At 41.3% G+C, this 20,010-nt stretch overlaps 1 protein-coding gene across 1 annotated transcript in view; it reads left to right on the plus strand.

The window, feature by feature from the left end:
- Nucleotides 1-18,896, plus strand: part of LOC129923748 (ribosome-binding protein 1-like) — a 54,884-nt gene extending 35,988 nt beyond the window's left edge. Inside the window, exons 2-4 of the mRNA XM_056016264.1 lie at nucleotides 14,383-14,991; nucleotides 17,399-17,857; nucleotides 18,297-18,896. Coding sequence (XP_055872239.1) covers nucleotides 14,383-14,991; nucleotides 17,399-17,857; nucleotides 18,297-18,896 — 1,668 coding nt within the window. The remainder of the gene's footprint in view (nucleotides 1-14,382; nucleotides 14,992-17,398; nucleotides 17,858-18,296) is intronic.
- The last annotated feature ends 1,114 nt before the right edge of the window (nucleotides 18,897-20,010 follow it).

Consider the following 20,010-nt stretch of genomic DNA (forward strand, 5'->3'; position numbering starts at 1 on the left):
TTGTGTGGCCAATTAGGCGGCTATTTTTATTTCTCAAAAAAATCTTCCAAATTTCTAGGAAAATTGTTAGAGCCTCAATAAATCCCTTCCGTGAATGTCCACCTACCATGAACCCATAAAGAGTTTGCGAGCTGACAGGAAGAACCGTAATAACCTTGTGTTGCAAAGTTCAAATAAAGAGATAGTCAGAAAAATGGCTGTTGTCAAAGGTTTACAGTATTTTTACTTAATTAGACTATGCGAGGCGAACCAATGCAGTACGGCTGAAGGGGAGACAAAAAAAGAAGAAATAAATCAGCGCCTGTCAGATCTGGTCCAAATATCATTCATCCTTTGTCTGCACTAAAACCTATTATCTAAAGCCCATATCTTCTACTTCGGGGTTCTCGGTTGGGAAAGGGCACATGGGGAGGAGCATACCACGTGACCACCATGCTGCTCGGACACTCGGATCTGGACCAACTGGTCAGTGTGAGACTAATCCATCTTTCCTGGTCTCGTTTTCATTACGAGGCTGTCGCGTGAGAGGAATACTCGCCCTTGAACTTGGTGACTTCAAAAATAGAATGCAAGAGCAAAGCATGAAAGATAAAAAAATAAATAAAAAAATTACAATATATTATAGTGACGTCACGAGTTAATGTGAAAAAATGCTAAACTATACGTCATCTTTCACGTAATACTTCAGAATGCCACGTGACGTTGGAGGCACAATGTAGAAAAGTTAAGTTCATATTAAGTAGGCCTGGATCTCGCATAATCGCAAAACTAAAGTGACATTAAAAGAACTAAGCATATAATCAAAAAGGCTGTCTTGATAATAATAGTATCAATACGTTATAATCTAATTAGCTAAGGCGGATTTAAGAATTCAGTTACAGAGATCGGACTACAAAGAAAAAAAATATTCTAGGTCAAATTGACACTGGACCACCTAATAAGGTTGTGACCGAGCTTTCAATGAGGTTAGCGGGGCATATCAGAATGAATCCCATAACTCAAAAGTTGCAGTGACATGGAGGACTGTGCCTGGAAAGCGCAAACAGAGGCGTCCTCGTATAAGTTAGCGCCGCTCCTACTGGAAGACCTTAGAACAACAAACACTAGATGGGAAGAGCCTTCAGACGTTGCCAGCAACTGATCTTTACGGAGACTTGTCACCCAATGCGCGGAACGGCGCGCGATGATAAAAGTCTAAATCAGACATCATAATAATAATATTACTTTATTTTTTCTAATGTTATGCAGTTATTAATTAGGATTGCAGCTACGTGGGCAACACCAGTCACGCTAAAAGAGCTATCTATCCAAGGACCAGACAATCTTGACAAAAATTTTTTACTCTGAGCTCTTCAAACTACTATCCGCGGGCCATATTCTGCCCAGTGACGCGATACTGACCGGCAACTTGAAACGAATGCTCACAGTGCATAATGAATCCTCAGAGGACTCGGACATTTTTTTTTCTACTGTGATGAGGCCAGTTTGATCTGTTTTTAAGAGTTGAGACAAGATTTATGAAACTCTAGGCCAGCAAGAGCTCCCTCTTACCAGCTGAACAAGAAGTTCTGTCTAGCGAGGTTCAAAGCAGATGTTTAAATGGTCAACATTGCTATTTCCAGTGGTTTAGACACTCCTGACTCACGTGCTATTACGTGGTCAAAGGTCAAGCTTACCGGCGATCAACACCATTTTCCTATACTTTGCCAGGCTTACCGTGCGAGACTAGCTATCATTGAAACGGTCCCTTGAAAAACGTCGTTTGGACAATTGCGCCCTTACGCACTCCCAAAGAGTTTCCATTTGTTGATCTTTGGCTTAGTCGTTTCTTCAAGCGGCCGCAGGGTAGCTTGTCCTGATGATGCGGTCATTGGCACGTCTGTCTATAATGTACATGGACCCTAGGACTGAAAAGGTTGACCTCCACTGTACATCACCTATCACCTATTCTTTAGTCTGTTGAACCGTTTGGGCATTATCCATTCCTCGTTGTCTTTTCCCTTGAAAGGAATCTTCCTCAATCACAGCCCCGTCCTTTCTTGTACGTAGTCTTCCCATCGCTTTCTCTGTCTGTCTCTTTTTTACCCCCAAGTCTCTGAGGGAAGTCCTCTGTGAACCCTGAGAACCTTTTGATATGGCCATATACCTTCAGTTTGCGTTTTATGATTGTGGCTAGCAGGTTAACGTGGGGCACATTTACCGCTGTGATCTCCCCTTTCTCATCTCTTTGTTTGTGATGCGGTGATACCTGGGCTCTTAATTCACGGACTTTGTCACTTCATTTATTCACGGACTTTGTCACTTCATTTAATCACAGACTTTGTCACTTCATTTATTCACGGACTTTGTCACTTCATTTAATCACAGACATTGACACGTCTTTAATTCACGAACTTTGTCACTTCATTTCATCACGAATACTGTCACTTCATTTATTCACAGACATTGTCACTTCACAATGTACGCACACACTAAATGTGTAGACATGCCAAATGAATTGGAACTAATTCATTTAATATCAACTTTCTAGTTGATAAGATGTAAATACTAGAGAAACAAATGAATTAGTTATGAGCCGAGAAATCAATGGCGATCTAATTGAAACATAGAGAGTTAGAATCGGAGAGTAAAAGTTAATTAAACTATTGATTGAACCAGTAAAACATCTCACGAGAGGATAAGTCTAACGAGAGTCAGACTGCAAAGTCTTATTTCTAGTGTACAATGCAACTGGCTGAATTAAAAGAAAGGAATGGTGTCAGACTTAAAAAGAGACAATGCTGCATCAGTTCGGACGTTCCGAAAGTCCCAACTTCCTTCATGACGTCATGGGTTGACTTCGGGTACGATTTCTAACTCTGGATAATCGTAACCACATGATTGGTGTCTTATACTAGTAGTGGGTTAAACCACATGATTGGTGTATACTAGTAGTGTGTTAAACCACATGATTTTTGTCTTATACTAGTAGTGGGTTAAACCACATGATTGGTGTCTTATACTAGTAGTGGGTTAAATCACATGATTGGTGTCTTATACTAGTAGTGGGTTAAACTACATGATTGGTGTCTTATAGGCTACTAGTAGTGCGTTAATAAAAAAATTAAAATAAGTAATTCTTACGAAAAAAAAAAAGAGATCTTTGTTAACATAACATAAGAGAAAAGAAATATATAGAATGTCAATGTAGAAAAGTTCACTTTCTTTATAACTTCACATGTAGTGTCCATTCATAATTATAGCTTTTATATAGCGCTACTTTCATGCTTATAGCATGCTCAGAGCGCTATGTTCCAATCTCATTTGTGAACCAGTGGGGGGAGGGGGTACTTGGGAGAAATTTTTTTCGTGCTGCTTTTAGGCGCTCAGTAAAAGGCGATCCATTGAAACTAGCATAAATGTGTTATTCTGTTATATCATTATAATAGTTTGTTCTGTGTTCTTTTCTCAAAATAATTTTTTAAAATAAAATAAAATTATTATTGTTTTTATTATTACTATTATGTTAGAAATGAACAAGTATTCATAATCTGGCACTGACAGGGTCGAGTTTCCTTAAAGAGAAACAAATTTCATTGTAGTCCTTTTATCAGTGTCCACTGAGGAATTTTCTAGTGATGTAGCAGGTCTGCAGAAGTACCGACTTCTGACAGGCAACGAGAGTCTTCTTAGGAATGTTAAGGGCTTTGAAGGTATCTGTGAGGTCAGTTGTCATTATCCTCACGGTTGATATAACAATGGGGTATTTTTGATAACTTGAATCTGTACGAGCCAGTGAAAGACTTGGGCCCTTATAGGCCAGTACCAGCCCGTGAAAAACGTAGGCCCTTATAGGCCAGTACCAGCCCGTGAAAGACGTAGGCCCTTATAGGCCATTACCAGCCCGTGAAAGTCGTAGGCCCTTATAGGCCATTACCAGCCCGTGAAAGACGTGGGCCCTTAGTTTAAGAATAGATGGAACATTCCGTACTACGTTTATATATGCAGGGGCTGGAAGGCTGTTTTTATGAGTGAAAAGATTGGGCAGGGGTGCTAGATAAAACTATTTTTTTTAACTTACAAAAATGGACTCCTATTATGGGTAAGATGAAGAATAATGAAAAATTTGAAATATACTAGTATAAGACACCAATCATGTGGTTTAACCCACTACTAGTATAAGACACCAATCATGTGGTTTAACCCACTACTAGTATAAGACACCAATCATGTGGTTACGATTATCCAGAGTTAGAAATCGTACCCGAAGTCAGCCCATGACGTCATGAAGGAAGTTGGGACTTAGCTTTCGGAACGTCCGAACTGATGCAGCAATGTCTTTTTTTACGTCTGAAACCATTCCTTTCTTTTAATTCAGCCAGTTGCATTGTACACTAGAAATAAGACTTTTCAGCCTGACTCTAGTTAGACTTAGTCTCTCCTGAGATGTTTATTCCAACTTGCACCATTTATGGCAGCGCGCTCAGTTTGTCAGACAGACATTCAGGGGCCTAAACCAAGTGTGAAAGTACAGGACTGCCTCGATAATCTCCCCCCCCCCCCCCCCACGAAAGACAGGTGCCAGTTGGTAACGTAGGACAAAAGACTATTTATCGACAGAAAAAGTTGATTGACGTCAATATTAATGAAAACAGACACTCGTCTTAAGGTTGAACCTTTTAACATGACGTTTAATACAACCATGGGCGGACTGGGTGTCAAAATCGGCCCAGGCATTTCTATAAAATTCGGCCCACAAATTCTCTATCATGTGATGGGCATCCATTTCTAGGTGTATCGGTCCTTAAAAATCATTGTTAAGTTTGATAATGTATCGATATGCATGCATACAATGAACTCTATATCTTAATAAGCAATATAGCGTCTTTTTAAATCAGCAATTATGTAGGCCCTAAAAGATGAAGTCTACTAGTAACACTGTCTACATTCTACATTTTATTTTCGGAAAATGTGTTTGATTAAAAGAGTATTACACTGTAATGTCTGTGAAAGATTTGTTTAAACACGACGATCAGAGGGTCTGTTATAATAATAATAATAATAATAACATAATAAGAATATTATAAAACCTTTAACAACTGGATATGTGCCATAGTGACTTCGATCAGGCCATTTCGGTGGCCCTACCGGCCCATTTGGGTACCGGCCCACAGGGCATTCGCCCAAATGCCCATATAGCCAGTCCGCCCCTGAATACAACCCCATAGCGATTGACAACTCTGACAGTAGGACATTACTCGTGTATAGAAATGAGTACGACTCTTGCAATGCATATTCAACACAAAGCTGAGTGTGGATCTTTATGTATTACTCAAAATACATAAGTGTTGTTTTTTTTTGTTTTATAGTCTAGATTTTATAATTAAACTGTTGAAATATTTTTCTCGTTATACAGCTGTTTCATTATTTTATCCTTTAACTTAAAGCATGTAATGTTTTATTTTCCACTGAGCTATAATACGCTATAAGGTCTCCATCTACTTATAATGTATCTATTTCAAATTCTACTTCATCTAATTCCACATCACTACCACCTAGTTTATAGTGTAAAGTAAAATGATATATCTTATTCTATAGGTGGGTCTAAACCGGGGATTCGGAGCCTGTGGGTCGCGACCCCTTTGGGGGTCGATTGACGATTTGCCAGGGGGTCGCCTAAGACCATCAAAAATTTGGATTGTTATTGTCTACTTTTCTATTGCCGTATGTGTGTGTTTGGGGAGGGAGGTCGCGGCAGAGTGGGGGATTGTAAAAAGGGGTCGCCGAGCTTAAAAGGTTGAGAACCGCTGGTCTAAGCATTCCTACCATTACCATATGTGTATGTGTGTGTGTATGTGCGTGTGTGGGATGCAAAAAAGTCAAATGATCGACCTTTTAGTGACCACTTTACTCTCAAATCCCGGGCCGACCATAGATTGCGTGAGTCACCAGCAAGGCAAGGAACTCGCAACAGACACGGAAATGTCTGATGTTGTGCAATTAGTGCCCAGGGTGTCTTGTGGATTGCGTTATCGAAAAATTCAACTGCGTTGTCATCTAGAGTCTTAAATTTGTCATCCATTACTCACGCCACCACTCATCGAAATAGCACCTGATGTACAGAGTACTATAAATTATTTTTGTTTTTTGCTCACTATTAAGATCCCAATATCAGCCAGTCAGTTAGACCTATATAGTTAGTTGGAAATCCAACAAGTGACTAAAGTGTCCTATGCCCCGAGGTTAATTGATGTAATTGCTGTGTGTTGCCATTAGTTATTTGTCTTAGCATGGAAGTTTATATCGCATAGCATTGCTAATCTCGAGCGTACTGTGCTGCAGATAGTTTCTGATTTCCATTGGAAGCAGATAGTTTCTGATTTCCATTGGAAATGGGAAATATACAATATATGCACGTTCTTTGTTTGTATTATTTTATTATTTCTATTTATTATTTTATAATTATTTTAGTATTTTATTTTTATTTTTATTTTTTTTAGCACTTTAGAATTATTTTTTTTAGTATTTTTTTTTTAGCTGTTGTTTTTGTGTGTGTGTATTTTAGTATTTTGTAGTACTTCTTTTTAAGTATTGTAGTATTTTTTAAATAGTATTTTAGTATATTTTTTGTTTCTATTTTAGTATTTTAAAAAATATTTTACAATTTTTCAGTATATTTCGCAATGAAAAGCTCCATTAACCTAAACAATGGCATCTGTTATATAATTAGATCTACAGCCATAAGTTTAAATTTCACAACCCGATACCATTGTAATAACCACCTTACCTATGAGATTAAGGGGGAATAGTGTTTTTTTTTTTTAATCATTTTGTTACAATTGCTAGAAAGGGAGGTTAAATATACCTAGCATAAACCAGAGTAGTAATAATTTCACATTTATAGTGACACTAAATGAACAGTACTAAAGGGAAAAGAGAGGGGCTTTGTGCACCAGCATAGCAGTCACGTGATGTAGTGTCCATTATTTAAGCGAAATCACACATACACACATACCAAACACAGCAGCATTAAATTTTGGCACCACGAAAACAAAGGGAAGTTACTTTGAACGCTGCCCATTTCTGTATTATGGAGTTATTCCTATTGGCTGTTGCAATGATTGGTCGGGGCGTGATGGAAAGGAAAGGTGCTATTTATAAACTTGACACATCACTTCCTGTCTTCTCTCGTTGCATATTTAATGTCACTGAGCCGTTCCCCGAGAGCACTTAATGACAAAGTTGTCTTGGCGTTTGTCACGCTTTGACTTGATCTCGTTCATAAAGCGTCATTTCCGTTGATATAAGTCTTTTTTTTTTTCCGAGTCTAGTAAATTTGATCGTAATTGTTTTTCAAAGTTATGAAAACGATACACTTTATTTTGTATGTTTTAAAATGTAATCGATTTCCTTTTGTAAAGGTGTCGAATGCTGACTAACTAAACACCCCATCCCATTCAGACACTTGTTGTTTTTTAATTATTAGTACTTGAACAGCTCAGTGGCAAAAATTGTCGACCTTATGGGGTGGCGAGCTTATTTTAATAATATACATGTTTTTAAAGACTAAGTTGCAGTATTTTATTTCTAAAAAGGTTATATAGTCCAAACAACATAAATATTTTAACCCAGGATAAATCAAACGACTAATGCTAACTAAAATAACTCAGGATAACCCAGACAATCCACGCAAGTTTAACCCAGGAAAAACTGAAAAGATAAATCTCAATGAAATTTAAGGTAGGATAATAAATAATTGATACTCTTCTCTATTCAAAGATTTAATACTGCTTTCATTAAAGAAATATATAATACTATTGACCGTACCACGCCTCCACATTACTACAGACAGTACCACGTCTCCACATTACTACAGACAGTACCACGCCTCCACATTACTACAGACAGTACCACGTCACCACATTACTACAGACAGTACCACGTCTCCACATTACTACAGACAGTACCACGTCTCCACATTACTACAGACAGTACCACGTATCCACATTACTACAGACAGTACCACGTCTCCACATTACTACAGACAGTACCACGTCTCCACATTACTACAGACAGTACCACGTCTCCACATTACTACAGACAGTACCACGTCTCCACATTACTACAGACAGTACCACGTATCCACATTACTACAGACAGTACCACGTCTCCACATTACTACAGACCGTACCACGCCTCCACATTACTAAAGACAGTACCACGTCTCCACATTACTACAGACAGTACCACGTCTCCACATTACTACAGACAGTACCACGTCTCCACATTACTACAGACAGTACCACGTCTCCACATTACTACAGACAGTACCACGTCTCCACATTACTACAGACAGTACCACGTCTCCACATTACTACAGACAGTACCACGTCTTCACATTACTACAGACAGTACCACGTCTCCACATTACTACAGACAGTACCACGTCTCCACATTACTACAGACAGTACCACGTATCCACATTACTATAGACAGTACCACGTCTCCACATTACTAGAGACAGTACCACGTATCCACATTACTACAGACAGTACCACGTCTCCACATTACTACAGACAGTACCACGTCTCCACATTACTACAGACAGTACCACGTCTCCACATTACTACAGACAGTACCACGTCTTCACATTACTACAGACAGTACCACGTCTCCACATTACTACAGACAGTACCACGTCTCCACATTACTACAGACAGTACCACGTATCCACATTACTACAGACAGTACCACGTCTCCACATTACTACAGACAGTACCACGTCTCCACATTACTACAGACAGTACCACGTCTTCACATTACTACAGACAGTACCACGTCTTCACATTACTACAGACAGTACCACGTCTCCACATTACTACAGACAGTACCACGTCTCCACATTACTACAGACAGTACCACGTATCCACATTACTACAGACAGTACCACGTCTCCACATTACTACAGACAGTACCACGTATCCACATTACTACAGACCGTACCACGTCTTCACATTACTACAGACAGTACCACGCCTCCACATTACTACAGACAGTACCACGTCTCCACATTACTACAGACAGTACCACGTCTCCACATTACTACAGACAGTACCACGTCTTCACATTACTACAGACAGTACCACGTCTCCACATTACTACAGACAGTACCACGTCTCCACATTACTACAGACAGTACCACGTATCCACATTACTACAGACAGTACCACGTCTCCACATTACTACAGACAGTACCACGTCTCCACATTACTACAGACAGTACCACGTCTCCACATTACTACAGACAGTACCACGTCTCCACATTACTACAGACAGTACCACGTCTCCACATTACTACAGACAGTACCACGTCTCCACATTACTACAGACAGTACCACGTCTTCACATTACTACAGACAGTACCACGTCTCCACATTACTACAGACAGTACCACGTCTCCACATTACTACAGACAGTACCACGTCTCCACATTACTACAGACAGTACCACGTATCCACATTACTATAGACAGTACCACGTCTCCACATTACTAGAGACAGTACCACGTATCCACATTACTACAGACAGTACCACGTCTTCACATTACTACAGACAGTACCACGCCTCCACATTACTACAGACAGTACCACGTCTCCACATTACTACAGACAGTACCACGTCTCCACATTACTACAGACAGTACCACGTCTCCACATTACTACAGACAGTACCACGTCTCCACATTACTACAGACAGTACCACGTATCCACATTACTACAGACAGTACCACGTCTCCACATTACTACAGACAGTACCACGTCTCCACATTACTACAGACAGTACCACGCCTCCACATTACTACAGACAGTACCACGGCTCCACATTACTACAGACAGTACCACGCCTCCACATTACTACAGACAGTACCACGTCTCCACATTACTACAGACAGTACCACGTCTCCACATTACTACAGACAGTACCACGGCTCCACATTACTACAGACAGTACCACGGCTCCACATTACTACAGACAGTACCACGTCTCCACATTACTACAGACAGTACCACGTCTCCACATTACTACAGAAAGTACCACGTCTCCACATTACTACAGACAGTACCACGTCTTCACATTACTACAGACAGTAACACGTCTCCACATTACTACAGACAGTACCACGTCTCCACATTACTACAGACAGTACCACGTCTCCACATTACTACAGACAGTACCACGTCTCCACATTACTACAGACAGTACCACGTCTCCACATTACTACAGACAGTACCACGTATCCACATTACTACAGACCGTACCACGTCTTCACATTACTACAGACAGTACCACGCCTCCACATTACTAAAGACAGTACCACGTCTCCACATTACTACAGACAGTACCACGTCTCCACATTACTACAGACAGTACCACGTCTTCACATTACTACAGACAGTACCACGTCTCCACATTACTACAGACAGTACCACGTCTCCACATTACTACAGACAGTACCACGTATCCACTTTACTACAGACAGTACCACGTCTCCACATTACTACAGACAGTACCACGGCTCCACATTACTACAGACAGTACCACGCCTCCACATTACTACAGACAGTACCACGCCTCCACATTACTACAGACAGTACCACGACTCCACATTACTACAGACAGTACCACGCCTCCACATTACTACAGACAGTACCACGTATCCACATTACTACAGACAGTACCACGTATCCACATTACTACAGACAGTACCACGTATCCACATTACTACAGACAGTACCACGTATCCACATTACTACAGACAGTACCACGTATCCACATTACTACAGACAGTACCACGTCTCCACATTTCTACAGACAGTACCACGTCTCCACATTACTACAGACAGTACCACGTCTCCACATTACTACAGACAGTACCACGCCTCCACATTACTACAGACAGTACCACGGCTCCACATTACTACAGACAGTACCACGCCTCCACATTACTACAGACAGTACCACGGCTCCACATTACTACAGACAGTACCACGTATCCACATTACTACAGACAGTACCACGTCTTCACATTACTACAGACAGTACCACGCCTCCACATTACTACAGACAGTACCACGCCTCCACATTACTACAGACAGTACCACGTATCCACATTACTACAGACAGTACCACGTCTCCACATTACTACAGACAGTACCACGTCTCCACATTACTACAGACAGTACCACGTATCCACATTACTACAGACAGTACCACGTATCCACATTACTACAGACAGTACCACGCCTCCACATTACTACAGACAGTACCACGCCTCCACATTACTACAGACAGTACCACGTCTCCACATTACTACAGACAGTACCACGTCTCCACATTACTACAGACAGTACCACGTCTCCACATTACTACAGACAGTACCACACCTCCACATTACTACAGACAGTACCACGTCTCCACATTGCTACAGACAGAACCACGTCTCCACATTACTACAGACAGTACCACGTCTCCACATTACTACAGACAGTACCACGTCTTCACATTACTACAGACAGTACCACGCCTCCACATTACTACAGACAGTACCTCGTCTCCACATTACTACAGAGAGTACCACGCCTCCACATTACTACAGACAGTACCACGCCTCCACATTACTACAGACAGTACCACGTATCCACATTACTACAGACAGTACCACGTATCCACATTACTACAGACAGTACCACGTATCCACATTACTACAGACAGTACCACGTATCCACATTACTACAGACAGTACCACGTCTCCACATTACTACAGACAGTACCACGTCTCCACATTACTACAGACAGTACCACTTCTCCACATTACTACAGACAGTACCACGGCTCCACATTACTACAGACAGTACCACGGCTCCACATTACTACAGACAGTACCACGTCTCCACATTACTACAGACAGTACCACGTCTCCACATTACTACAGAAAGTACCACGTCTCCACATTACTACAGACAGTACCACGTCTTCACATTACTACAGACAGTACCACGTCTCCACATTACTACAGACAGTACCACGTCTCCACATTACTACAGACAGTACCACGCCTCCACATTACTACAGACAGTACCACGGCTCCACATTACTACAGACAGTACCACGCCTCCACATTACTACAGACAGTACCACGGCTCCACATTACTACAGACAGTACCACGTATCCACATTACTACAGACAGTACCACGTCTTCACATTACTACAGACAGTACCACGCCTCCACATTACTACAGACAGTACCACGCCTCCACATTACTACAGACAGTACCACGTATCCACATTACTACAGACAGTACCACGTCTCCACATTACTACAGACAGTACCACGTCTCCACATTACTACAGACAGTACCACGTATCCACATTACTACAGACAGTACCACGTATCCACATTACTACAGACAGTACCACGCCTCCACATTACTACAGACAGTACCACGCCTCCACATTACTACAGACAGTACCACGTCTCCACATTACTACAGACAGTACCACGTCTCCACATTACTACAGACAGTACCACGGCTCCACATTACTACAGACAGTACCACGTCTCCACATTACTACAGACAGTACCACGTATTCACATTACTACAGACAGTACCACGTCTCCACATTACTACAGACAGTACCACGCCTCCACATTACTACAGACAGTACCACGTCTCCACATTACTACAGACAGTACCACGTATCCACATTACTATAGACAGTACCACGTCTCCACATTACTAGAGACAGTACCACGTATCCACATTACTACAGACAGTACCACGTCTCCACATTACTACAGACAGTACCACGTATCCACATTACTACAGACAGTACCACGTCTCCACATTACTACAGACAGTACCACGTTTCCACATTACTACAGACAGTACCACGTATCCACATTACTACAGACAGTACCACGTCTCCACATTACTACAGACAGTACCACGTTTCCACATCGACACATGCTGTTGTTTTCTTATATCTTAGCTTGAAGATTTAGGTCAGGGGCCTAGGAGAATAAGGACTAATGTGAGATAGTTACTAAATAAAACCTCTTTTGTGATAGAGCAATGACTGGAGTGCAAATCAGGAAATAGAAGTCCAATCATGGAAATTGATCAGATCTCAGGCATCCGTGTATTATATTCATTCCAATGCTTACTCTTTTTCTCTCTCTCTCTTTCTTTTTCACTCTTCCAAATTTCCACTCTTTCTCTCTCCCTCACTTCTATCTTTCACTTTCTATCTTTTTTATTTGTAGCCATTTGTTTCTCTCTTTCTCTCTTTCTTTCTCTCTCTCTCAATACAATTTGATTCAACCAAGTCTTCGTATCGCATCCGTGGATGTACCATTACAGTCTCTTAGCTTAACGGACGTAATTATACTGTTTATCCACAGAGTAGACCTTGAGTTGTATTCATCTTTCTCTCTCTCTCTCTCTCTCTCTCTCTCTCTCTAGAAGTGAAAGGCAAAAAGCACGACAATTACCCCAGAGTACATACAAATGTTAGAGATTGCGTGAGGCAACTGAGCATAGTACTTTTATTTCCATCGAAAGCGTTTAGTAGGTAAAGCTTTATAAAGATTTTTTAGCGAAAATAAAGAGCTTTTACAATTATAAAGGAAATATATGGAAAATATAACGAAACTAAATGCTTTTATCAAAGCGCTAAGCTGTTATGAAAGCGCTATGTTGTTATCAAAGTGCTAGGTATTATGAAAAGTTTGCTGAGCAGAGTACTGTCTATGTGTAAACAAAGCGCTATTCTGTTATCAAACTGCTTTGATATTGCTAAAATGCTGTCTTGACAAAGTGCTATGCTGATAATTATCTGACATTCATATTATTATGTGCTATGATTTTAAAAAGAGGCTGATCTCTTTTAGTTTTCATACATCGAGCATTGCGTCCGTTGCCTCCGCATCTCAAATAATTATCTTCAAACATCGTGTCTCTTGTGATTCTGTTCAGAATTCAACACAATGTCTATCAACAATGTCCCGAGTCAATGATTGGATTCAACATCATCTGTGAACCTCTTCTAACAATGGGGGCTTTCATTTTTTTTTTCTTTTCAACCCGGGTCCGATTTTTCTTGATAAATCAGTTCTCTACATTGTTCAAATAGCAATCAGTACCAGACAAGAAGATGTTTTGTTTTTTTGTTTTTTTAAAACTATATATAGCGTTCAATCCCAACGGTCAAAATACTTCCGGTCAAAGCTAGTTTAAAAAATATAGGGAAAAAATGGAATCAATAGATCTAGAGGTCTATGTAGATGACAGGCAATAGAAATTTGGAGATGTGGCTATCTGAATACTTGCCAAACTGGTCAGGGGGACAGGGTAGAGGACCTAAATATTCAGGGGGACAGGGTAGAGGACCTAAATATTCAGGGGGACAGGGTAGAGGACCTAAATATTCAGGGGGACAGGATTGAGGAGCTAAATATTCAGGGGGACAGGATTGAGGAGCTAAATATTCAGGGGGACAGGGTAGAGGACCTAAATATTCAGGGGGACAGGGTAGAGGACCTAAATATTCAGGGGGACAGGATTGAGGAGCTAAATATTCAGGGGGACAGGATTGAGGAGCTAAATATTCAGGGGGACAGGATTGAAGAGCTAAATATTCAGGGGGACAGGGTAGAGGAGCTAAATATTCAGGGGGACAGGATTGAGGAGCTAAATATTCAGGGGGACAGGGTAGAGGAGCTAAATATTCAGGGGGACAGGGTAGAGGAGCTAAATATTCAGGGGGACAGGATTGAGGAGCTGAATATTCAGGGGGACAGGATTGAGGAGCTAAATATTCAGGGGGACAGGGTAGAGGAGCTAAATATTCAGGGGGACAGGGTAGAGGACCTAAATATTCAGGGGGACAGGATTGAGGACCTAAATATTCAGGGGGACAGGGTAGAGGACCTAAATATTCAGGGGGACAGGGTAGCACTGGCGGATCCAGGGGGGGGGCGGTAGGGGCGATCGCCCCCCCCCCCCACTCGGCCGACCCCCCCCCCCCGAAGGGGGGAGGGGGCGGACGAACTTTAGTATAAAATTCACACGATTTGTATACGAATTTATTAATTATGTTAAAAATATATATTAATTATTTATATTTCAACCTATTTTTAAATTATTTCGCCCCCCCTCTAGTATGTTGGCTGATTTGGTGGGGTCGGGAGGGGGCGATGGTATCAATCCCGCCCCCCCCCCTTACACTTTCGAGTGGGGGGGCGTCAAATTTATTTGTAGAAATCACAGCTTGCTAACAAAATCAATTAAATATCTATATCATTAAAAATTGTTTTTTATATTTTAACCGATCTTTTTATTATGTCGTTCCCTGTTTGCCGATTGGGGGGGGGGGAAGGGGGACGAATACCTCTACTGCCCTTCCCACCTAAACCCTTTGAGTGGGGGGGGGGCGGTCCGTTTTTATGGAGAAATCATAGTCTGTGAACAAAATTAGTTGAACTTGAATTAATATATAAATTTTATATTATGTCGCTCCCTTTCTGGTATTTTGGCCGATTCGGTGGGGTGAGGGGGGGCGATTGCATGTACTGCCCTCCCCACTCTAGCCCTTTGAGTGCTGGGGGGGCGGTCCTATTTTTGTGGAGAATCATAGTTTGTGAATAAAATTAGTTGAATATCTATATAATATAAACTACATATTGATATGTGACCCATTGTATATTATGTCGTACCACACTCTAATCTCAAATTGTATCATTAGTAAATTTAAATGAAAAAGGGTTGTACCAGGTGGGAGGGGCGATACATGCAATCGTATTTCCCCCATCGAACAAATCAATACTTTTTCTTTTTGTATTATAGTTAAGAAATTACACATTTTAAAAAAATCTGTCATTAATATAATTTATATATACTATAAATTAAATTCTTATATCGAGTCGCCCCACCCCTATTCTTTAATGCCAAATGCAATCTTTAGCAGAAATTATTAAAGGAGCGAGGATTAATCGTTTTCACTCTACCGCCATTCCCATTTCCAGACAGAGTTTTTTGTAATTTCACATGAATTTATCATAATTATTTTAAGAAAGACTTTGCATTGGAAAAGTTAGAATTCAAACGAAAATTTTCAGTATAAGAGTCATGATTGAGATGAGTTCTAAACTCAAATAATGTATTTATAGTCGCCTTTTCCCAACCTTTACTCAATCTGTTATTTTTCTAGCTAAAAATTTTGGAACTATAACTCACAATTCATACTACAGTTTTCTTGAGTACTATTTATCGAATAAGTTTTTTTTTCGGCGGAGATCCTCAAAGCAAAAATCTAAATACGTGGGGTATCCTATCTTTTCAAGGAAGAAATCGGTCTTATTTGCAATGTATTATGGCCCCTATAAATTCATATTAGAATATTTTTCAAGTACAACAGTATTCGAAAGGTCCTTTTTTAATAGTATGAATAATGAGCTTTAGGTCAGGAGAATGTTTTTCTGCAGTGAAGAATGCAAGAAAACGCTTTTGGCGTCGGGGCTTCGCCCCGAACTCCATTTATGACTAATGATTTGTAGATGTCAGGAGAATGCGTTTCTGCAATGAAGAATGCAAGAAAAGGATTTTGACGTCAGGGCTTCGCCCCGAACTCCATTTATGAATAATGAGCTGTAGATGTCAGGAGAATGCGTTTCTGCAATGAAGAATGCAAGAAAACGCTTATGGCGTCGGGGCTTCTCCCCGAACTCCATTGATGAATAATGAGCTGTAGATGTCAGGAGAATACGTTTCTGCAGTGAATAATGCAAAAAAACGCTTTTGGCGTCGGGGCTTCGCCCCGAACTCCATTGATGAATAATGAGCTGTACTTGTCAGGAGAATGCATTTTTGCAATGAAGAATGCAAGAAAATGCTTATGGCGTCGGGGCTTCGCCCCGAACTCCGTTGATGAATAATGAGCTGTAGATGTCAGGAGAATACGTTTTTGTAGTGAAAAAAGCAAGAAAACGCTTTTGGCGTCGGGGCTTCGCCCCAAACTCCACAAGAGAACCTTAAAGCGCTGCCCCAGTTGTTTTGTTTTTCGCCGAAGGTTGAGAAATGCTGCATTTTTATATTCTCATATATATATAAATATATATATATATATATATATATATATATATATATATATATATATATATATATATATATATATATATATATATATATATATATATATATATATATATATATATACATATGTGTGTGTGTGTGCTGTACGCACGTTTATGCGTAGGGTTAGGGTTTACTGGGCGTTAGGGTTAGGGTTTGGAAAAAAATCGCCCCCCCCAGTCCAAAGTTCTGGATCCGCTAGTGCAGGGTAGAGGACCTAAATATTCAGGGGGACAGGGTAGAGGAGCTAAATATTCAGGGGGACAGGGTAGAGGAGCTAAATATTATGGGGGAAAGGGTAGAGGAGCTAAATATGCAGGGGGACAGGATTGAGGAGCTAAATATTCAGGGGGACAGGGTAGAGGAGCCAAATATTCAGGGGGACAGGGTAGAGGAGCTAAATATTCAGGGGGACAGGGTAGAGGACCTAAATATTCAGGGGGACAGGATTGAGGAGCTAAATATTCAGGGGGACAGGATTGAGGACCTAAATATTCAGGGGGACAGGGTAGAGGACCTAAATATTCAGGGGGACAGGGTAGAGGAGCTAAATATTCAGGGGGACAGGATTGAGGAGCTAAATATTCAGGGGGACAGGATTGAGGAGCTAAATATTCAGGGGGACAGGATTGAGGACCTAAATATTCAGGGGGACAGGGTACAGGACCTAAATATTCAGGGGGACAGGGTAGAGGAGCTAAATATTCAGGGGGACAGGATTGAGGACCTAAATATTCAGGGGACAGGATTGAGGACCTAAATATTCAGGGGGACAGGGTAGAGGACCTAAATATTCAGGGGGACAGGGTAGAGGACCTAAATATTCTGGGGGACAGGGTAGAGGACCTAAATTTTCAGGGGGACAGGGTAGAGGACCTAAATATTCAGGGGGACAGGATTGAGGAGCTAATTATTCAGGGGGGACAGGGTAGAGGAGCTAAATATTCAGGGGGACAGGGTAGAGGACCTAAATATTCAGGGGGACAGGATTGAGGACCTAAATATTCAGGGGGACAGGGTAGAGGACCTAAATATTCAGGGGGACAGGGTAGCACTGGCGGATCCAGGGTGACAGGATTGAAGACCTAAATGGTCAGGGGGACAGGATTGAGGACCTAAATATTCAGGGGGACAGGGTAGAAGAGCTAAATATTCAGGGGGACAGGGTAGAGGAGCTAAATATTCAGGGGGACAGGATTGAGGAGCTAAATATTCAGGGGGAAAGGGTTGAGGACCTAAATGGTCAGGGGGACAGGATTGAGGACCTAAATGGTCAGGGGGACAGGATTGAGGAGCTAAATATTCAGGGGGACAGGATTGAGGACCTAAATGGTCAGGTGGACAGGATTGATGACCTAAATGGTCAGGGGGACAGGATTGAGGAGCTAAATATTCAGGGGGACAGGATTGAGGACCTAAATGGTCAGGGGGACAGGATTGAGGAGCTAAATATTCAGGGGGACAGGATTGAGGACCTAAATATTCAGGGGGACAGGATTGAGGACCTAAATATTCAGGGGGACAGGATTGAGGACCTAAATATTCAGGGGGACAGGATTGAGGAGCTAAATATTCAGGGGGACAGGATTGAGGACCTAAATATTCAGGGGGACAGGGTAGAGGACCTAAATATTCAGGGTGACAGGATAGAGGACCTAAATGATAAGGGGGACATGATAGGGGACCTAAATGGTCAGGATGACAGGATAGAGGACTTAAATGGTTAAGGGGCAGGATAGAGGACCTAATTGGTCAGTGGGACATGATAGTGGACCTAAATAAGAAAACCGGTAGTGCGGGGGTGGCGGTTTTTCGACTATCAATAGTGATCCATTACCGTGTATGCTGACTTGGCCAACAAATCCTTCTGCTGTGAACTGTTAAGGGATTAACTCCCCCGCCCCCAAGGGATCAAAGACGCAATGGCCATGTATTCCTAAAGTCTAAAGACAGCACGCTCAAGGCTGATGGGGGAGTCAGTCAGCACTAGTTGACAGAGGGAATTAACTTGACTAGAAAGAGGAATCACTCTAGGTTCAGGGGTCTTTGATTACCTGCGTTAAGGCTGGAGTGCCGATTGCTAAAAGAGGAAGTAATTAGCATGCCCACTGCTGTAGCAGAGGCGGCTGTAGCAGTGCGGGTAACACGCCCATTTCTAATTCTGTAAACACATTTATAAATATAAAACGAGCAGTACGCGCCGGCTACGCCCGTTGATTTGTTCCCAGGCTTTATATTGTTTCTAATGGTAATAGCACCTCCTTCTTTTCTATCTTTGTATTCAATTTTAATAATGGAGCGTCATTTTAACTATCAACCATGGGCGTAGCCGTGCGGATGGGGGTTGAGGTTCACTCATAATTTGGGCCCGTTAATTCTAGTAGCGCTTTCAATTATCCGCCCCCCCCCCTCCGACTCTGGCCTCAAACAAATAGTTAGTCTTTCGTACCCTATAGGACGTCTCTTCGGCTTCCCAATTGAATCCATATTATGTTTCGATTGCTACTTCTTCTCCTCTTCATTAGTTTTAGTTTTTTTTAACCTTTGATCTTAATGAAAGAAATATACGGCAGCCTATTAGACACTGCATAGCTTTCTTCATACCATCAGTTTCAGGTCTAGAGGGAAAAAAATGTTTTTTCCGAAGGCCCCATTCCCGTTCTCCTGTCTACATTTAGTTTGGTATTTTGTTCCCTAAATAAAAAGAAATCAATTTGGTTTTATTTATTGTAATAGTTTTTCTCTCCCCTTTTGTATGTAGCGAAATGGCAATAGATCTAGATTTATCATTTTTAATGCTATTTGGATACGTTTTTTTTTTTTTAAATTGTTACAAAGTAC

Source organism: Biomphalaria glabrata, chromosome 17 (assembly GCF_947242115.1).
Source record: "Biomphalaria glabrata chromosome 17, xgBioGlab47.1, whole genome shotgun sequence".
Lineage (NCBI taxonomy): Eukaryota > Metazoa > Mollusca > Gastropoda > Planorbidae > Biomphalaria > Biomphalaria glabrata.